The 22,675-nt window shown below is 40.8% G+C and overlaps 1 protein-coding gene across 5 annotated transcripts in view; it reads left to right on the forward strand.

Annotated features, from left to right (window-relative positions):
* The window catches only part of tlk2 (tousled-like kinase 2), a 206,659-nt gene that overhangs the window by 81,253 nt on the left and 102,731 nt on the right, over window positions 1-22,675 (forward strand). For 4 of the 5 annotated variants that reach the window (XM_043675313.1, XM_043675314.1, XM_043675317.1 and 1 more), the window contains 6 exons: window positions 7,327-7,395; window positions 8,533-8,605; window positions 10,406-10,449; window positions 12,802-12,900; window positions 13,923-14,018; window positions 21,308-21,400. In XM_043675313.1, coding sequence (XP_043531248.1) covers window positions 7,327-7,395; window positions 8,533-8,605; window positions 10,406-10,449; window positions 12,802-12,900; window positions 13,923-14,018; window positions 21,308-21,400 — 474 coding nt within the window. The remainder of the gene's footprint in view (window positions 1-7,326; window positions 7,396-8,532; window positions 8,606-10,405; window positions 10,450-12,801; window positions 12,901-13,922; window positions 14,019-21,307; window positions 21,401-22,675) is intronic. The other variant, XM_043675316.1, reaches the window with a different exon arrangement.

Below are 22,675 nucleotides of genomic sequence, written 5' to 3' on the forward strand. Positions count from 1 at the left end.
GTCTGCCCTATCACCCTCACCTTGACCTCTTTCCACCTATCACATTTCCGACGCCCCTCCCCCAGGTCCCTCCTCCCTACCTTTTATCTTAGCCTGCTGGACAAACTTTCCTCATTCCTGAAGAAGGGCTTATGCCCGAAACGTCGATTCTCCTGTTCCCTGGATGCTGCTTGACCTGCGCTTTTCCAGCAACACATTTCCAGCATCTGAAAACATAACTGACCATCTATCTCCTGTGTCACCTTAATCAGTTGGAGCATGCATTGCAATTGTTAAGAAGGTGTGCCGCAAACTGGCCATTGGCCTCTGAGTTCTAATTTCTTCTCGCGCTCTTTCTCTTTTCCACTCATACCCCCCACCCATCCCATTTCTTTAATATTTTTCCATTACCTATCCATGGAGAATCTCACCTCAGCAGACACCCGAAATGAGATTTCTCTAGATCGATGCAACATTGAGCTTGAATTCACCAACCTTCCTGATACTATTCCATCATTTGTCTCAAAATAAATTTAGTGATGCTTGAATCCACACAATCTTTCCTAGGTTCCCACTATTTTTCTCTCTATGGTTATAGGAAGAGGATCCATTTCACATGGTTTATTTGGTTAAGATTACAGATAAGAATAGAACCGGCAAGTATGGTTTCAGGCAGCTGGACAACAACAGAAGCAATTGTGGAGGATACTGTGCTCAACCATATCATAAGTTGTAGACAAGATGTCAAGGACCACGAACAAAAGCTCAGTCACTGTCACATAAGCTGTCATTTGTAATTTTGGGCAGAGCATTTTGTTACAGTGGCAGAGCCAGAAATCTGATTGGATCAAAAAAGCAGGACGCTCATTTGAGAGGCAGCTGTTTCAAGAACTTGAGGAAAGGAAGATGGACATGATGTAATTTTTTTGTCAAGGATTGACAACTGCTGATCTGAAGGAGAGAGGGACAGTGCCCAAGATGAGAGAACATTTGATAATGCCATCTCCTGTAGGAGACAGGAAGAATGATAAGGTGGTCAGCAGTTTAGGTGGGAATGGGGTTAAGGGAGCAGGAGATGAATTCTATTGACAAATTGAGCTTGAAGAAGGCAGGAGAAGTGATAGGTAAGCTAGATAATGCTGAGAGATCAGAATTAGGACAGGGTGAAATCTTGAGGTTTCCCCTGGTGGAGAAGGGAAGCAAGCAGGTGAGATAATGACAAAGAGGTCCATGTGCTCCTCATACCTATGAATGAGGAATGAGATGCAACAAGACCTGGATAGTATTCAGATATGGGTTGAAAAGTGGCAAGTAACACACAAGTATCAGGCAATGATCATCTCCAATAAGAGACAATCTAACCATTGATATTCAGTGGTATTACCCTCACCGAATCCTCCACTATCAACATCCTGAGGGTAACTACTGACCAGAAACTCATCTGGACTTATCATGTAAATACAGTGGCTACAAGAACAGGTCAGTGCCTAGGAATACTGCAGTGAGGAATTCACCTCCTCACTCCCCAAAGTCTGTCCTCTATCTACAGGAGGCAAATCAGGAGTGTAATGGAATATTCCAGGATGTGTGCAACTCCAGCAACACTTGAAGCTTCCAGGACAAATCAGTTACTTGATTGGTACCCTGTCCATTCACTCCCTTCACCATCGACACTCAGTAGTAGCAGTGTGTTCTATCTACAAGATGCACTGCTGGAATCCACTAAAGCTCCTTAGGCAGCATGTTCCAAAACTGCAGCCATTTCCATCTAGGACAAGGGCAGCAGATACATAGGAACGCCACCACCTACAAATTCACCTCTAAGCTACTCGCCATCCTGATTTGGAATTATATCACTGTTCCTTCAGTGTTACTGTGTCAAAATCCTAGAATTTCCTCCTGAAAGGCATTGTGGGTCTATCTAAAACAAATAAACTAGTTCAAGAGAGCTTACCTAGGGATAGGCAATAAATCCTGGCCCACCCAGCAATGCCCATATCCCACGAGTGGGGAAAGGGGTTTAAGAAGGTTTTTTAAAAAGAGATACAATGGCACATCTTCGCACTTCAGAAGGATCTTGGGATTATGAACAGTTTGCAAGAGTAGGTAATGCATCAAAATCTGGTGGTGAATAGCTGGTTGTAGGCCAAGTGGCCTTAAGGGAGCCAAAGTGAGACTGTTGCAGGGAAACAAGCAAGGTAAGGGTCAGAGTAATCATAGAGTCGCTGTAGTGTGGACGAAGGCCATTGGCCCATCAGGTCCACCCCACTCCTCAGAAGAGCATCCCACCCAGACCCTATCCCTGTAACCCTGCATTTCCCATGACTAGTCCACCAAACCTGTACATCCCTGGACAATTTAGCAAGACAAATCCACCTAACCTAAACATCTTCGGACTGTGGGATGAAGCCGGAGCACCCGGAGGAAAATCATGTGGACACTGGGAGAATGTGCAAACTCCACACAGACAGTTGCCCGAGGTTGGAATCGAACCTGGGACCCTGGTGCTGTGAGGCAGCAGTGCTAACCACTGAGCCACCGTGCCACCCTTGTGTCCAGTTTTGTTTGATGGTATGTGTTCTGTATGCATTTTCTCAGCCCCTCCTTCACACGTTTCCCAGGGCTGGCATATGTGACTCTTTAATAATCCAATTTGTGGTTGACAACCTTTTCTTCTTAGAATCATAGAATCCCTACAGTGTAGAAGCAGGCCATTCAGCCCATAAAATATACTTTTCTTCACTTAACTTTTATTTTAAAGATTTAAAGTTGTTTTTATTGTGGGTATAAAAGTCTACTGCTGCACTTTATAATTTCAGATTATTTTAACAAATACTGTATTACTTAGATGTTAAGTGTCATAAATGATACTTTTGGTTCAAAGAACAGGTTTTATGGTTACGACCTTTATTGTTTCCAAATAGTTTCATTTTAGATGGTTTCAGTTTGAATGTACTTGGAAGCTTTTTTAAAAATGAGAAAATCATTGCTGAAAAATTCTTAGTATAACTAAAGATACATAAAATTGAGTTTCCTGAAAATTACAGCAAAGTTAACGCTTCATTCAGAGTTGTGTATTTAATTTCTTTCTGTTGGTGCATTCAATATGTATATTTTATTTAGTATTTATGCAAAGTATACATGTTATCAGAGGCATTTGGCAAATTTCCAACTACTTTGCTTGGAAATGCTAAGGTTTTGTCTTATGACTATGCCTATAATAAATACTGACAGCTTTTATTTAACAAAGGTTTTTCGGGTAATGAAGGTCATGACCTCCTGCTTTTCCCATTGCTGGTAGTTCCTCGAATATGGTAACTTACTTTGCCTGTGGCAATTCTTCTTTTCCTTGTGAGTTCTCTGCACAAAAGCAGGTGTAACCCATAGTGTCCTGATGTCCACCACTAGTAGGGCAAGAAGGAAGGTCTTAAATCCAACCTAGCTGGCACAGAGATCAACCCCATGCTGTTAGCACCAATCTGATCCTCACCAGCTTTTTAGCCAACTGCCACACAAGCCCTGCACACTGTGACATACGTTTTGTAGTCAGCACTGATATTGATGCGACAGCTTCAACTGTATTTCCACCAGTTGGCTGACCAGGTTATACCCCTATTCTTGCTACCTGCCATTAATATAGAATTGGAGGGATTTACAAATTGATGCTTGACCTGTTTGGCCATTGCAATGTGCCTTCCTTGATTGTGTTTTTTTTAATTAATTTGATACAATGTAATAAAATTTTGTGATGAGTCAAAGTATTGGGAACATATTAAACACCTTGACACAGTACATGTAGGAGAGGTCGTCTCCATTAGTGGGAGAGTCTAGGACTAGTGTGCATAATCTCTGAATAAGTGGTCACCCAATTAGAACAGAGATCAGGAAGAATTTTTTTCTCTGCTTGTAAAGAATCGAAAGGACCAAGGTTATGGTGACACGGCAGGAAAGTGAAGTTGAGGATTATCAGATCCGCCATAATATCATTGAATGGCAGATCAGGCTGGATGGTGTGAAAAACCTATAAATCTGTGTGCTTGAGCAGGAAAAATAGAGGAGCTGATTATTATTTAAGTAGAGAAAGACTGCAGAAAGCTACAGAACAGGGGGATGCAGGAGTCCTTGTCCATGAATCATCAAAGAAAAGCTAGCATCCAAGTTCAGCGGATATTAGGGAATACAACTGGAATGTTGCCCTTTAATTCAAAGGGAATGGAATATTAAATAGGAGGGTTTTGCTAAATCTATACAAGATATTAGTCAACCGTTGTCTCCAGGATAGTGCCAGAGACTGGAGGATAGCAAATGTGGTTCCCCTGCTCAAGAAGGGGAGTAGAGATAACCCTGGTAACTATAGACCAGTGAGCCTTACTTCAGTTGTTGGTAAACTGTTGGAAAAGGTTATAAGAGAGAGGATTTATATTCATCTAGAAAAGAATAATTTGATTAGCGATAATCAGCATGGTTTTGTGAAGGGTCGGTCATGCCTCGGAAAAGCGCAGCAGGTCAGGCAGCATCCAAAGAACAGGAGAATCGACGTTTCGGGCATAAGCCCTTCTTCAGGAATTAGCCCGAAGCATCGATTCTCCTGTTCCTTGGGTGCTGCCTGACCTGCGCTTTTCCAGCAACACATTTTCAGCTACAAAATACAGAGGAATTGGATTGTGGGAGATATAGCAGTTTGCATCAGTAATTTGCTTGCTGAAAGAAGTCAGAGGGTGGTGGTTGATGAGAAATGTTCATCCTGGAGTCAAATTTGTAGACGACACAAAGGTTGGTGGAGTTGTGAATAGTGACGAAGTAGGTTACAGAGAGACATAGATAAGCTGCAGAGCTGGGCTGAGAGGTGGCAAATGGAGGTTAATGCGGACAAGTATGAGGTGATTCACTTTGGTCGGAGTAACCGGAATGCAAGGTACTGGGCTAATGATAAGATTCTTGGTAGTGTAGATGAGCAGAGAGATCTCAGTGTCCAGGTACACCGATCCTTGAAAGTTGCCACCCAGGTTGACGGGGTTGTTAAGAAAGCACACAGTGTTTTAGCTTTTATTAATAGAGGGATCGAGTTCTGGAACCATGAGGTTATGCTACAGCTGTACAAAACTCTGGTGTGGTCGCACTTGGAGTGTTGTGTACAGTTCTGGTCACCACATTATAAGAAGGATGTGGAAGCTTTGGAAAGGGTGCAGAGGAGATTTACTAGGATGTTGCCTGGTATGGAGGGAAGGTCTTACGAGGAAAGGCTGAGGGACTTGAAGCTGTTTTCGTTGGAGAGAAGAAGGTTGAGAGGTGACTTAATAGAGACATATAAGATAATCAAAGGGGTTAGATAGGGTGAAAGCAAATTACTGCGGATGCTGGAATCTGAAACCAAAAAAGAGAAAATGCTAGAAAATCTCAGCGAGTCTTGCAGTGTCTGTAAGGAGAGAAAAGAGCTGACCTTTCGAGTCTGACTGACCCTTTGTCAAAGCTTTGTTAGTTAGACTTGAAACGTCAGCTCTTTTCTCTCCTTACAGATGCTGCAAGATTTGCTGAGATTTTCCAGCATTTTCTCTTTTTTGGTTAGATAGGGTGGATAGGGAGAGCCTTTTTCCAAGTATGGTGATGGCGAGCACGAGGGGGCATAGCTTTAAATTGAGGGGTGATAGATATAGGACAGATGTCAAAGGTAGTTTCTTTACTCAGAGAGTAGTAAGGGTATGGAATGCTTTGCCTGTAACGGTAGTAGATTCGCCCACTTTAAGTACATTTAAGTCGTCATTGGACAAGCATATGGACGTACATGGAATAGTGTAGGTTAGATGGGCTTCAGATTGGTATGACAGGTCGGTGCAACATCTAGGGCCGAAGGGCCTGCACTGCGCTGTAATGTTCTATGTTCTATTAGCTGGAATATCGTGAACAGTTTTGTGCCCCTTATCTGAGGAAGGATGTACTGACATTGGAAGCAGTCCAGAGAAGATACGTTCGATTGATACCAGATAAGGATGGATTGCCTTGTGGTAGATTTGAGTCTGTACTCATTGGAATTTAGAAGAATGAGAGATGACCTCCCATTTGGCAAGATAGGTGTGGAAAAATAGTTTCCTCTGGTCAGTGGGTCCACAACAAGAAGGCAAATCCCACAATACATTCAGGAGGAGGAATTTATGCTCTCAGCAGGTAGTGAAGCTGTGGAATTATTTATTGTAGAGAGCAGACTAAGCTGGGTCATTGCATTTTTTCAAAGCTCATGTAAACAAACAGATTTTTAATCAGTAAGGGAGTCTAGAGTTCTGGGGAAAAGCAGGAAAGTGAAGTTGAGGATTATCAGATTAGCCATGTTCTCATTGAATGCATAGCAGCCTCGATGGTCTGAATGGCCAACTTCCCTTGGTCTTCAGGCCTACTCCTGCTCCTGTGTCTTAGGATCTTATGACCATCAAATCTTGGAGTGTCTTTGAGTCCAGAGCTTCTGGTTCACCAGTGGAGTTGCTACCCACCACACTGCAACATATTCGAGACTAGAATACTGTTGATTTGCAGAGCTTGGGGTAGTTGTACAGTGTACAATTAGGATGTATGCAATAACATAACCTCCAGCCATGGTTCAGTGACACTGGGTAAAATGTAACTTAACGTTGCAATAACCTCTCAATCAGCCAGCTGACCATCCCATGGGATTTACGTAAAGGGTCATGTTGTAAAAACCTCTGAAAGATAGAGAATAGTAGATTTGTTCATGTGCTTTAATTTTTCTCACTCTTGCATTCATGATTTTAATCTTGTTATGGTTGAGAAATCTGAATGCTTGTATGTATTGACTATCAGCAAGTTATTTTACCTGGAGGATATCTCTTCATCTCTCCTCACCCAGAGTCTGAAAAAACGTTCTTCCAGCAGGGATTATTAATGGTGGACAGCAACAGAATCTCTGGACTTTTTTTTAAATCAAAGCGTGACTTGTCATTCTGCATTTCCTGCTGTAATCTAAGCCATGTGTATTGATTGTTGTATGTAGTATCCAGCCTGCACTCTGACTGGGTTCTAACATATACTTTGGTAAGCTTTTAAATTGATTTGGTAAAATGCAAGAAATGACAGGAATCAAAAGCAGGCTTGCTCTTTCACCTTTTTATCTGCAGTGTAGATTAAACCATTATTGAGAAAATCTCACTGCAATGGATCAATATTTAATTTCCCTGCTGTGGATTATTCTACTCTAGGGCATTACAGACAACATCCGTCATGAACATAAGAATTTTATCATGTCCAATTTGTTCCGCCTGATGACTGAACTAGGTACAGATTACAAAAGCAGAGATTAATTAAACAAAATCTAACTTATTTTTGTTTCTCTTGTTGTAGATGCCAGTAAATGAGTCTTCCAACCAGAGCTTGTGTAGCTTGGGATCTCTGAGTGATAAGGAATCTGAGGTTAGTAATTGTTGGGTTGTGACGTGTAAAGATTTTGCTGATTCATGCATATTGAATAAGTAAATAGTGCTTGTCCCTTAGAACTGTGTCTTTTCTGTCGATTATAGTTTCCTGCCCTCTGAATTGGTACAATCCTTGAAAGCAGAACAAGTATCTTGTTTGCAAATTCAAATTTGAATATTTTATATATCCGATGTAATGCTGAAATCACATATTCCCCAGGTTGAGGGGCTCCAAACCCAGTCAAGTGTAATGTTATAAGCATGGGGTTTTTTTCTTTTATAAGCTAGTTTTTTTTCTCTTTCCTCAATGTGGTGTGAAATGTTTTGAAATTTCTGTGCTGACCTGCATCTACAGGTGGCTCAGTGGTTAGCATTGCTGCCTCACAGTGCCAAGGACCCAGGTTCAATTCCAGCTTCAATTCCAGCCTCAGGAGACTGTGTGGAGTTTGCACATTTGCCCCTTGTCTGTGTGGGTTTTCTCCAGAAGATATGCAGTTTAGGTGAATTGGCCATGCTAAATTGTCTATAATGTTCAGGGGTGTGTAGGCTAGGTGTATTAGTTCGGGGAAATGTAAAGTAATAGGCATAAGGGAATGGATCTGGGTGGGATACTCGTCAGAGGGTCAGTGTGGACTTGTTGGGCCAAATGGCCTGTTTTCACACTGTAGGGATTTTAATAAGATGGATCATGTACCTATAACTATTCTTTGGAAAAGAGCGTATTCAGAATTGAGGGATCTGATTTATTTTACAGGTTGGGGACCAGACCATCTTGTTTTAGCAGAGTGAGATAACATAGAGGGAAGCATTCTGGTGCTGCTGGAAGAGTAGGTGTGGCACCAGTGATGGTTCTGGTCTTGATCAGTTGACTCCATATTGCAGTTGGCTCCTTCCTTTCATTGGGAGGACCCACTTAATTTATATGTTGGAGAAAAGCAAAGGCTCTGTTGTCCCTGTTATAATCCATGTGCTATTGTCCTTTCTATTTATTTTTCTCTCTTTCCCTTACCTTGGATTTGATGCATGGAGGAAGTCAAGTGTGATTGGCTGTTTAAAAATTTGCTCAAGCATGTTGAAACTTTACAGAGCAAGAAAGTTTTTAACTTCGGGCCAAATCTTTTATTCCTTCTCTTAGACGCCTGAAAAGAAACAAAATGAGCAGCGAGGGAGGAAGCGAAAGGCGGATCCCTACAATGAGGCCAATCAAGGTAAGCCTCAGTGCAATCCTTTTATTTCCAACGCTATGCTAATGTTTATAGTGCCCAAGCCTGTTTGCAAACACTAGGTTTAGAACACTTCTGCTTTTCTTTTTAAAGAAAAATTTCTTGAAGGGACAACAGCATATCGAACAAGGTGCCATTTTGCTTCTGCACAAGTTTAAATAATTTTAATGCCTGTTTGCTGATAAATCTTGTTTCCTAAGTTGGCATGGAAAGACAAACCCATTTCCTACTAGCCCGTGTACAAAAATCTGCTTTTATATAGTGTTTTTAATGTAGTAAAAAAGTCCTAAGGTGTTTCATAGGATTACCAAGCGTTTAACTGGCTTCTGCATTCAAAATGGATGAAGAATTATTCCTAGATAAACAATCATTCAGTCCTTCGCTTATCTTAATGCAATCTGCAAATGCTGTAAGAAAATTTAGAAGTAATTGATTCCATAGGGATCAACTTTGTAATTTCAATGTGGATCATAGAATTGTGGAATTTAGCACAGCACATACGGTGGTCTATCAGCCTACTGTGGCTCTGCTGGCTGTTTTAGCAATGCCATCCGATTATTCACAGTTCCTTGATTTTTCTTTACTGTCCTGTTAAGTTTTTCACTTTTCAGTAGTTATCCAATTCTCTTTTTACGCTATATTTTTGCCATCCTTTCAAGCAAACCTGATTTTAAGAAGAGAAAATTCAACTGTTTCTCTCTTGAAAATAGTGACTTGTGCTAGAGTGCATTTCCATGGTGTATTAATGGCTTGGATGGTGAGAGTGCTGCAAGGGAAGTGAGGGCCTACATAAGCGCATTTCTAACATGGATAAAATAGGAAGCAGAAGCCTTAGTTTTAGGTGATCTTCATGTATTTTGCAGCTTTTCACTGCTGTCAAAAACAACAGCAATCAAGACCTGAACCTGGAGCCCTGTGAGGTTTTGTATTTGCATGCTGGACAAGAGACAATGAAACTGCCTTTGCAGGAATTACAGCCAAAATGGTTTTAATGACATAATGCTTAAACTGTAGGGCAAATTATTTTAATTTTGCTTCAATTATAATAAGGTCACCCTTTTTTGAGCTACTGGAGGCAGGATCATGGAAACTTTTGTTATATGTTTTGCAATGTTCTGAAGCAATTTTGTATTTACTTATGTAATGTAACATATATACTGTGATGGCACCAGGACTGGTAGCAGCTTTGATTTCCCCTTCTAATGTGAATCTAATTGAAGGAAGTTTCCCTCTGCCATTACTTCTGAAAAGATTTGCAATGTAATTGCATGTGGGTCAAAGGAAATGTTTTGAGGCAGTTTGATCTATCACTTTAAACTTTTGAATGCACATGTGTGAATGATGCTCCACCTAGCGGTGGCATTGATCACAAACATAGCCTATTTAAAATTAATCTCTGTATGTGATTCCCAAGGGCTGAGAGACCTGGCATTGAAAAGGAATGAGGAGCTGGTAGCATCACTGGTGTCTTTTTCAACAGCCCTCTTGTAGGTAAAGCGAAGTAGGAGTGCTCAAGGAAGCCTCTGGCCAGCCTAGCCTCGAATGCAAGTTAAGTTCAGTGGCAGATACGGTTTCCTGACTTGCTGCGATCTTATGCTGTCTGTGGCCATGGAACCATTAACTGAAGTGGGCTGCCTTGAACAATCCAGTTGCAACCTATTCTGTTCGATTAGATTGTGCTCTTTATTATTTAGAACCTGTGGGCGAGAGGAATGTCAAATCCACCTTTGACCTTGAGGAAATACTTTCTTACTGATTACTAATACTTCATTGTTTTCTTTGTAGGCAAAGGCACTCCAAGGGGTCATAAAATTAGTGACTATTTTGAGGTACGTTGCAAAGTTTTTAGCAGCCATATGTCACTAAATTGAACAGTTTATTAATTGCGTGGGTTGCCTCGTCAGTAGCATCCTAAAAGCTATGACAAATAAAGGGCATATTATTACCTATTGTTGTTATTGTCCAGTGACTGTGTTCATGAAGAGTTAAACTTACGAAGAATTAACCCTCATTTATTTGTAAAAATAAATAAATGAGGCCATACATAATTTTATATTTATAGTTTTAAAATTATGTAGACTGGTTTACCTCAACATTTTAGTGGAATTTTAACCCTTTCACTTATTTCCAGTTGTTAGTAGTGTTTTTAGGCTAGTAGATGTTAGCGGATAATATTATCAATATACCAAGCCCAAATCTAAAAATAAAGGTATTGCATGTGATATGCAATACTTTGGACATTTGAATAGTGTTATGACTGTAATCATTTCCTGCAACTAAAAATTTCACTGTGTCATTATTTTAATCCCTACTTTCTGTTTATCTACTCGTATCAGAATCAGTACTGTATCCTGTTCATAACTAAAGGAAAACCTTATTTCCCTGATACACCCACTTTTTTTTTGTCTGCCCTATCTTGGAGTTTTAGTTTTGCATTTTGTCCATTAAAAAAAAATCTGAAAAGTCCTAAGGACTTCCCACCAGAATTTCCGAAATTTGGAAATTAGAAGATTGAACTGGTTCTGCCTGTGATCACCATTCTGAGAAAATTAAGTATCAACTAGTGAAACATTTAATGTAAGCACACCAGGACATTGCAAGGGTGACTGCAAATTTGCAAAAATATTCTTACATCATTTTCCAAAGTCGAAGCTGTCCTTGAGCAGCTGCTGTCTTTGTCCAGCTCACTCACCTCAAAAACAAAATAGTTTGTTTACCAAAAGCCAAGATGCACTGCCACAAATCACCTTTTATAGAGATAAGTGTGTACAACAGCCTACACTGGTATGATAAAATACTTCCTGTCCCTGAGTTGATAGCAAATTAACTTTTGAGCGTATTTGAAATATAGTGAAGCATGAAATTCTATTCCTCCACTACAGTGCTGCATGTGGTATCTGCAGGATGCACAGAAACAAATCGCCAAGGCTTGATTAGTAGCTCCTCCTAAACCTGCAAAAGGACAAGAATGTCAGGCACTGTTCTCGAGTCAAAACCTTTCAAGTCCCTTCCTAACACACTGGGAGTGCCTTCATCACATGGACTGCAAGAGGCTCACAAAGAAAGCTCATCCGTAATACTGCAAGAGCAGCTAGGGATTGACAATGACTGACAGCTTTGCCGGTGGTGCCCCCACCCCAATAATTAATTTTAAATAAGTGATCACATTTGTACATCCTGTAGTAAACAGCCATTTTCAACTATTCCCTTGAGTAGTTTCTTAGATACTCAACATAGAGTGACTGTCCTTTAACAGAGTGGAAATTTTTAAACAAACAAAATCGGAATTTACAAGAGAAACTGAATAGATCTGGCACCCTCTGTGGAGAGAAAACAGCTAACATTTGAGTCCAGTGACCCTCCTTCAGAATGGTGAAGAAGGGTCGGTGGACTTGAAATGTTAACAGCTACTGTCAGATCTGCTGAGCTTCTCTAGCAAGATCTATTTTTGTTTTTTGTTCTAATCTCCAGCATCTTTAGTTGTTAGTCTTATTATCATAGAATCCCCTTAGTGTGAAAGCAGGCGTTTGGCCTGTTGAATCCACACCGATCCTCCAGAGAGGAGAAAGGGAGGACTGCAGATGCTGGAGATCAGAGTTGAGAGTGTGGTGAAGGGCTTATGCGTTAAACGTCAATTCTCCTCCACGGATGCTACCCGATGCTCCAAAGAGCATCCCACCCCACCCTCCCTCCATTTCCCACGGCTAACACACCTAAGCCTACACATTCCTGAACACTATGGGACAATTTAGCATGGCCAGTTCACCTAACCTGCACATCTTTGGACTGTGGGAGAAAACCTACACAGACATGGGGAGAATGTGAAAATTCCACACAGACAGTCACCCAAGGCTGGAATTGAACTTGGGTCTCTGGTGCTGTAAGGCAGCAGTGCTAACCACTGAGCCACCGTGCTGCCCTAAATGTTAACAGCTTTATATAGGAATTTTCTAAAATTAACTTTTTAGTATAGTGTACTTTACCATTTTGCCTTGTTTAAAAAGTCAAGTTGGGGTCAAACAGATTCTTTTTTATATAGTAAAGTGAAGTTGGCAGTTTTTTGCTCTGCTTTATAGTCTATGCTATTTCTGTTTGCCCATCTTGTCTAATGGAAAACAATGGATGGTAGATGTAAACTTGCATCAGTACTATATCCTAACTGAATGGTATTTGTTTTTCAGTTTGCAGGTGGCAGTGTTACAGGCACAAGTCCAGGGCGGAGTGTACCACCCGTAGTTCGTTCATCCCCACAACATTCCTTATCATATTCATCACCTTCTGTGAGTATTAAATACTTACTAGGAAATGTATGTAAATTAGTACATGTGTCAAGCATTATAATTTAATGCATCATTGCAACACTGAATCCCTAAGTCAACTCCACCCTGGCAAGAGCTTTCCATGGGGCACCTTGGTCTGATTATGTGATACTAAACCACACAGATCGGGAAGATTGTAGTTTAAAATTAGAGAGTCGTATAGTTGCAGCTGCTGGTTAATACTAGGTCTCTAGATCTCAGTGCCTGTAATTTCCACTCATTCAGAAAGAGAAATGGATGGCAGAACAACATAGGGATTGACAAGAAATGAAGCATCCAAGTAGTAAAATTCTTTGAGAGGAATTTAGTGGCCTATCTGGGAGGCCCCAGTTGGATGGAGAAGGGACAAGGACAGATAACTAGTTTATCGGCTTTTACTGTACTTCGTTGGTTTGGGAAATGTTTGTTTTCGAGCTCAGTATTCAGTGTTATTTTTTAATATAGTTCTTTGTAACCCAAGGAGTTGTTTTACAGTTGGCATGGGAGAGGGAGCAAAAAAAAAGGATGTCTGGATGCCTGGTTCAACAAGATGGGGAGTGAAAAACACAAACAAATTGCACGGGTTGGATAAAGAAAGGAGAACCTTTCAAGGGAAGGTAAAGTTGTGGGAAGAGAAAGACAGATCAGGGATTGATATATTAAAAAGGGGACCAGGAGCTTTTGATGCAGGGTAAAGCTCATCAAAAAGCCATTGTGGTCAGTTTGTGAAAGCGCACACATGACAATCAATAGAATAGAGGATTAAGGTTATGACCTGATTAGAAATCTTAGCTTCCCCAGTCTTAACTGAGTGTAAGAAGTTGGTAAAGCTGTGTAATACAGGAAAGCCTGGGCATAGAATGGCAGGAGTTCGCTAGCCATTTGGGAGAAGTTGCCTCTATCGCTTTAGTATATGAGAAATTCAAAAGAGTGGTAGTGATTAAACCTAGTTGGAGCAGTTTAAGATTTGAAGTTTTACACAGTCCTTCTGTTTTAAATCTGAGGTTCAGCATGGCAGTCCTTCGTCAGTGGGATCGGCCAACACAGAACATTCCTGTAATTCACAAAAGATCATTAATGTACAACACAAACAATTGCAGGTATGTAATGCACGGAACACACAAATGTTGCCCTCATCCTTTTCTGATTTAGCTTCAGCTTCATAGCACTTTTCATTCCCCCAGTTAAGTGCCATTTGTAGGCAAAGTTAAATGGGAATTATCAAATATACAGTGGGACCCAAAAGGAGATGGCAAATGGAGTTGGCTTGAATACCCTTCCAATATGCCCAAAGGAACAAGTTTTGGATTGTGTGTTAATAGGGAGTGGAGGAAAATCAGATTTGCTGAGATCAAGAAGGACAAAAAGCTTAAAGCATCAAAGCATGAAGGAAACTGGGGAGGCTCTAGAAAACATTGTACTTATTTTGGATGTGTGCAGAAGGACTGGGAAATGACTCAATTTAATAAGCACTATCAAAACCTGAGACCCAGCTAACCAGATAACTGCAGAGTAGTAAGTTAGGTAGGAGGGACAACAATTAGAAGCCATCAATACAGAGTTCAGAAAGAGAGATCACGTCTGACAACATATTCTCTTTGGAGGTGAATGAGAGAAGTCGATGGGAAAAATGCAGAGATTAGACCTCAGGAAGAGGAAGAATACCAAATAGCAGATATGATCAATTGAATTCAACAGTTTCATTGCTCTTTAAGAAAAATAAGGATTGAATGTGTTTCCTAGAGCAGTTGTAGCAGTATGCTACACTATTCTGGTTCTGTTCACTACGCATCAATAATTTAGGAAACAGGACTAGATTTAGTGATGTCTGCATTTGTTCTAAAACAGAAGATAAAATAAATAGTTGAGGACCAAAGAAAATTGCAAGGGTGTAGTGAAAAAATGATGGAATGTGCAAAGATCTTTAACAAGAGGTAGATAGATGTGCAGTGGACACATTCTTCCAAAATTCCCTATGTTCTGGGAAGGTGCCAAATGAGAATCAATCTGTTCAGAGATGGCATTACACGCCTCTGGAACAAATGGAATTTGAACTGAGCCTCCTGGCTCAGAGGTAGGGATGATACCACTACCCCACAAGAGTCCCTGAATCGTCTTTTTCAGGAATTTATCGTTGATGGTTTCAAATATAAATGTATGTTATTCCTTTTTTGTATGCCTATTTTTATTCTCTCAAGATATTTTCTAATCAGCCTGTTCAGGGATGTTGTAATGCAACCTCTAGCTCAGGGTCATAGAGCTATATGGCACGGAAACAGACCGTTCAGTCCAATTCGTCCATGCTGATCTGATATCCTAAATTAATCTAGTCCCATTTGTCAGCATTTGCCCCATATCCCCCTGAACCCTTCCTATTCATATACCCATCCAGTTGCCTTTTAAACGTTGTAACTGTACCAGCCTCCTCCACTTCCTCTGGCAGCTTATTCTATACACGCAGCAAGCTCTGAGTAACAACGTTGCCCCTTAGGTCCCTTTTAAATTTTTCCCTTCTCGCCTTAAACCTATGCCCTCTAGCTTTGGAGTCCCGTACCCTGGAGAAAAGACCATGACTATTCACCATATCCATGCCCTCCATGATTTTATAAACCTCCATGAGGTCATGCCTCAGCCTCTGACGCTCTAGGAAAATTAACCCCAGCCTATTCAGCTTCTCCCGATAGATCAAACCCTCAAACCCTGGCAGATGGGACTTGAATCTAGATCTCCTGGCTCAGAGGTAGGGGTACTACCAGTGCACCACAAGAGCCCTTAATGTTTCTTTTTCTATCCACATCCCATTCACAGATGTTGTTACATGCCTCTGCAGCAGGTTGGACTTGAAACTGGGTCTGCCAGCTGAGAGGTAGGGACAATATCGCAGTGTAACAAGAGCCTCTTAAAAATCTCTTCAAAGTGGAATTTGGTAACCATGCAAAAAGCAGTTTTATCCTGTTCAGCCAGTGTAGCAGGGAAAAAACACGAGAGCCCTACAATTATTTTTCCAATAAACCTGCTCAAAGAAGCAGGTGGGACTTGAACCCAGGCGTTCTCGCTCAAAGGTAGGATCACTACCACTGCACCACAAGAGTCTAGTTTGGTGGATTGCTTAGTGCAGTTAGCTGGTTTGTGATGCAAAGTGATGCCAAAAGCACGGGTACAATTCCTGTACCGATTGATGTCACCAGGAAGGCTGGCCCTCTCACCTTGTCCCTTGCCTGGGGCATGGTGACTCATAAGATTAAACTCACCAACAGTCCTCTGTCGCTGTCTTGCACTCTCTTTCTGTACTTTAGGCTAGGAGACCCAGGTTACAAGTTCTACCTGCTCCAGGGGGACGTAATTTCTTCGAGCAGGTTAATTAAGAATACAAAAAAGTAAAACACAGGTCAGTTGGTCTATCATTGGGGAAATGATAGAATTTCTTTCAAGTAATCAAGTAAATCCTCTGGGTTCTTCTCGCCCACCAGATCAGTCACCTCCTCTTGGAATATATTTGTCAAATGTGATTTGCCATTCTGAACTTGATATTGGCTTCTTTTAATTACATTCCAACCTACCTACAACTAAGTAGTAGCAAGGCATTTAGAACAGAGGACATTATAGCGCAGGAACAGACCCTTCGGCCCTCCAAGCCTGCACCGATCCATATCCTGTATCTAAATCTGTTTCTAAGGATCTGTATCTCTTTGCTCCCTGCCCATTCATAGATACATCTTAAATTACGCTATCATTGCTGCCCCTACCACCACCGCTAGCAGCACATTTCAGGTACCCACCACCATCTGTGTGAAGAACTTTTCATGTATATCTCTCCTAAACCTTTCCCCTCTCACTTTGAACTGGTGATCCTGAGTGTTTTGTAGGCCTCAATCAGGTCCCCCCTCAACCACCTCCGTTCCAATGAAAATAATCCTAATCTACTCAACCTCTCCTTACACCAGACAACATCCTGGTGAACCTCCTCTGCACACTCTCCAAAGCATCCACATCCTTTTGGTAATGTGGCGACCAGAACTGTACGCAATATTCCAAATGTGGCCGAGCCAAAGTCTTATACAACTGTAACACGACCTGCCAATTCTTGTACTCAGTACCCCGTCTGATGAAGGAAAGCATGTTGTATGCCGCCTTGACCACTCTACTGACCTGTGTTGTCATCTTCAGGGAACAATCTACCTGAACACCCAGATCTCTCTACATCAATTTTCCCCAGGCCTTTTCCATTTACTGTATAGTTCGCTCTGGAATTGGATCTTCCAAAATGCATCACCTCGCATTTGCACCCATTGAACTCCATCTGCCATTTCTCTGCCCAACTCTCCAATCTATCTATATTCTGCTGTATTCTCTGTCAGTCCTCTTCATTAATTGTTACTCCACCAATCTTAGTGTCATCTACAAACTTGTTAATGAGGCAACCTACACCTTCCTCTAAATCATTTATGTATATCACACACAACAGTGTCCCAGCACAGATCCTGTGGAACACCACTGGTCACAAGTCTCCATTTTGAGAAGCTCCCTTCCACTACTACTTGCTGTCTCCTGTTGACCAATCAGTTCTCTGTCTATCTAGCTAGTACACCCTGGACCACATGCGACTTCACCTTCTTCATCAGCCTTCCATGGGGAACCTTTTCAAATGCCTTACTAAAATCCATGTAAATGACATCTACATCTCTCCCCTCATCGATCAATTTTGTCACCCTTTCAAAGAATTCTATTAGGTTTGTAAGACACGACCCTCCCTGCTCAAAACCATGCTGCTGATAAATCCATTTTCTTCCAAATGGGTATATGTCCTATTCGTTAGTATCTTCTCCAGTAGCTTCCGTACCACTGACATCAGGCTCACAGGTGTGTAATTGCCTGGATTATCCCTGCTACCCTTCTTAAACAAGGGGACAACATTAGCAATTCTCCAGTCCTCTGGGACCTCTCCTGTTTTCAAGGATGCTGCAAAGATATCTGTTAAAGCCCCAGCTATTTCCTCTCTCGCTTCCCTCAGTAACCTGGGATAGATCCCATCTGGACCTGGGGACTTGTCCACCTTAATGCCTTTTAGAATACCCAGCACTTCCTCTTTCCTTATGCCGACTTGACCTCGAGCAATCAAAGATCTATCCCTAACTTCAACATCCACCATGCCCCTCTCCTCAGTGAATACCGATGCAAAGTACTCATTAAGAATCTCACCCATTTTCTCTGACTCCATGCATATCTTTCCTTCTTTGTCCTTGAGTGGGTAAACCATATCCCTAGTTACCCTCTTGCCCCTTATATATGAATAAAAGGCTTTGGGGTTTTCCTTAACGCTGCTCGCTAAGGATCTCATGACCCCTTTTACCCCTCTTAATTAGTCATTTCAGATTGGTCCTACAATCCTGATATTCTTCCAAAGCTTCATCTGTCTTCAGTAGCCTAGACCTTATGTACACATCCTTTTTCCTCTAAGCTAGTCTCTCAATTTCACCTGTCATCCATGGTTCCCTAATCTTACCATTTCTATCCCTCATTTCCAATGGAACATATTTCTCCTGAACTCTAGTCAACCTCTCTTTAAAAGCTTCCCACATATCGAATGTGAATTTCTCTTCAAACAGCTGCTCTCCTCATTCTCACATTCCTCAGCTCCTGCCAAGTTTTGGTATAGTTGGCCTTCCCCTAATTTAGCACTCTTCTTTTAGGACCACTCTTGTCTTTGTCCATGAGTATTCTAAAATTTATGGAATTGTGATCACTACTCCCAAAGTAGTCCCCCACTGGCCGGGCTCATTTCCCAACACCAACTTGAGTATGGCCCCTTCCCAAGTTGGACTACTTACATACTGCTCCAAAAAACCCTCCTGGATGCTCCTTACAAATTCTGCTCCATCTGCACCTCTAACACCAAGTGAATCCCAGATATCACTGCCACCCTGTTACTCCTAAATTTTTCTCTGATCTTTCTACATATTTGTACTTCTATTTCATGTTTGCAATTGGGAGGCCTGTAATATAATCCCATTGTTGTTACCACACCCTTCCTATTCCTGAGCTCTGCCCATATTGCCTCACTGCTGGAGTCTTCCGTAATGCTCTCCTTCAGCACAGCTGTGATATCTTCTTTGACCAGTTATGCAACTCCTCCACCCCTTTTACTTCCTCTTCACCAGAAGGCATTGGAAACTGGTCATTGAATATGTTCAAGGCTGAGTTGGGACCATTTTTGATTGACAAGGAGTCAGTTGCATAGATGGCACATCCATGATCTTCAACAATGTAGAAACCACTATGTTTCTTTTCTCATTCTTTCACTGGATGTGAACCACATTTGTTCCCCATCCCTATTGCCCTTGATGCTTGCTCCTAATGACACGCAGGTCATTTATTATGAGCCTAGCTGATTAGAATACTGGGCAAGTCAGATCCCAGAAGGAAACCTGACTCGATGTTTAATTGTTGCAATTAGTTACCAGTCACTGGAACATAGTCCCATGAGACTGCATATGTTCTTTAACAGCAGTACATAACTGTTCTGTTCTTGTCAAGATTTTCTATTTGATTGTTAAGTTTATTTCACACATGAACAGCAAAACAAGGGTTCAACTTGTTTCCCAGTGCAGTCCTTTTTAAAAATACTCAATTCCAGAGATCTTTTGTTTCTGTCTGAACTATTTGGGTTTTTTCTTAACTGGTTTCTTAGCTCCTTTTCTGTGGACTGTGGAGACAGTTTTATTATTTCTTTCCAAGTCCAGGATCATGAACCTTTGACAATCCAGATAGTCTAAACTTCTTCATTTCTAATAACTTGAAGACCTCTATCCAAGTTCTCCTGGCTTAGAAGCTGCACAAATTAAAAGCATATCAGCTAGGGTGACTGGGTCTTCCGAACTAAAAACCTGCTTCTCCTGCTAGGAGAAACTGAACTCCCATTTATTCTAAATTGAAACTTTTGAACCATCTGTCGGAAGCCAAAACTAATAGCTTTCTGCTCTGTTGTAAACTCAGCAACATAAACCTTCCATTGATGAACAGTATTGGGGTTCTCTCCCTTTCCAGCACTTGACTGCAATAACATACTTTCTTTGAATTGATGCAATTGAGTCACTGGTCCAAATGACTTTATGACTTTTCTTTTAAATTGCCCCTAGAACATCTGCTATTTTGAATTTGCAGTCCCAGTATATAATTAACCCTTATTTACACAGCCACATTGCTGAGGGTCTTTAGATGTTAGGTGTAGGTCATGCCTGATAAGGATTGTAGATCTCTTTCTCCAAAGGGCACTACTGAATCAGTTGGGTTTTTATGACGATTGATTGTTTCATAGTTAGTATTGTTTAGCTTTCAGTACCAGATTTTATTAATTGATTTCAAATTCTGCTATGATGGGTTTGAACCCATGTCCCAGCACATAAACATTTACCTCCGGTTTCATTGTTGACTGACACTACCAGAAAGCTACCATCTTCCTGCAATCTGTGGAGTACTTTTGCTTCTACATTAATTGAATACTTAACTTCATCTTACAACCCATTACTAGTGCAGTTTCATTTTGAAAGGAATTAGCACTGAGCATCTTTGAATATCTCATTCCATATGTTTGTTACAACCGTTCCTCCTAACATTCGGATCTCATTTCAATCTTTGGCTTTTAATTTGTAGAGTCTAATCCAGAATAGTTAAATAAATGTTTAGATCTACATGCATTTGCAATTCAAAATCGCTCCCTTAAGTTGTTTTTGTTCCTGTTTTAATTTGGGGTTTAGAAGAGGTGGTGTTGGGAATTTGGAGAAAGTGTGTTTTGTTGGGGTTAGGGGCTGCTGGTTACATCATGTGTGCTTGTGTCACTTGTCCTGCTCATTTACATTCATTTATAAATATTTGTTTCAAAGCTCATAAAACTGAAAGCCCATGGAGAGGAACATCCCTGTCTAATGTTCACCATGTTAAGACATGTTGCATTGATGCACTGAATTTCTAAAATAAGGCTTGTGTTAGAGTTGCAAACACATCATATTGGACTGTTGGCTAGATTCCATGTCCAGAGATAGTGATATAACATGAGAAATATTCATTTTACATACAAATGTGATACCCTGTTCACTTCTTATTTCAGCTAAAATAGTAACGTTTTAGATCAGTTAGCATTTGAATTTTGAAATTTTGCAAGTTTGGAAAATAATAATTAAACAATGTGCAAATATTTGATTATTTTTACCCAGATGCCAGAAACTAATTATGTGCATATACATCATTCATAGTTGTTGATCATGCTTACAAAATGGGAATGCAAGAATTGAGTTAAAATAAATCATATTCTATCTGTCTGTTATCTGTTGTTCGTCTCTGAAAGCTGCATTTTAAAAAGAATTACTAAAGAAACAGTTTCATGTGTTTGCAGACAGACTTCACGCTGGAAAAGCTAACTGCCCTGGAAAGCAGCAAAAGTTCTGACCTGGAGAAAAAGGAGGGAAGAATTGACGATTTACTGAGGGTAAAAAATCTGTTTTTGACTAAGTCTGTGTTTTTTTAATTTAGTGAACTGCAGAGGTATATCTTAAAATCACTTTACACCCATGACAGAGTAACTGTGGTATAGTGGAGAGGAAATTAGTTGGTAAGTGATCATAACTTGATTGAATCTCCCATTTAGTTTGAAGGTGAGAAACCTGGGTCTGAAATTAGGGTTTAAACTTAAATAAAGACGATGAGAAAGATATGAAGACAGAATTAATGAAAGTAGACTCCATCTGCAAAAGTAAACTGTATTTGCGGCCAATGCTACTGTATCATGGAGCACCACTTCAGAGTATTGTCTAGAATTACATCAACATGAAAAGACAAGTAGAGCACCTGTGTCTAATGGTCCAGTTTAATTGGCTACTTTTTTTCCTTTGGCATCTCTTGAACCATCAAATGACCGAGCATAAATTATCTGTCAGTAGCATTAATGTTATAATAAATTGCACAGAGTTAGTCCTGAGTCTATAACACAAGCAAAGAATGCAACCGTACTCCCTGTGGAAGAGAGGTGCTGTGTTAACAGGCTTGCTTCAGGCTCAGTGGTTCTGTAAGACACTAAGCTACTGCTGCAGTCTGATCCCACCCATGTTACTACAGTTGTTATGGGGGATTTCAACATGTAGGTAGACTGGGAGAATCAGGATGGTATTGCACCTCAAGAAACTTTGTGGAGTGCCTCCGAGATGGATTCTTAGAACATCTGGTGCTAGAGCCTACCAGGGAGAAGGCAATTCTGGATCTGGTATTGTGCAACGAACCAGAATTGATCAGGGACCTCGAAGTGAAAGAGCCATTAGGAGGTAGTGACCATAATACATTAAGCTTCAATCTGCAATTTGAAAGGAAGAGGGTACAATCGGTAGTGACAATATTTCAGTTGAATAAAGGAGCTATGAGGGAGGAGCTGGCCAAAGACTCAGGACTAACTCTGTGCAATTTATTATAACATTAATGCTACTGACAGATAATTTATGCTCGGTCATTTGATGGTGCAATACCTTAGCAGGGATGATAGTGGAGGAACAATGGCAGATATTTCTAGGTATAATGCAGAAGATGCAGGATCAGTTCATTCCAAAAAGGAAGATAGATCCTATGAGGAGGCAGGGGTGGCCGAGGCTGACAAGGGAAGTTAAGAAACATATAAAGTCAAAAGTGAAAAAGTATAACATAGCAAAGATAAGTGGGAAAACGGAGGACTGGGAAGCTTTCAAAGAACAACAGAGGATTACTAAGAAGGAAATAC

The sequence above is a fragment of the Chiloscyllium plagiosum genome, chromosome 33, assembly GCF_004010195.1.
Source record: "Chiloscyllium plagiosum isolate BGI_BamShark_2017 chromosome 33, ASM401019v2, whole genome shotgun sequence".
In the NCBI taxonomy this organism is placed as follows: Eukaryota; Metazoa; Chordata; class Chondrichthyes; order Orectolobiformes; family Hemiscylliidae; genus Chiloscyllium; species Chiloscyllium plagiosum.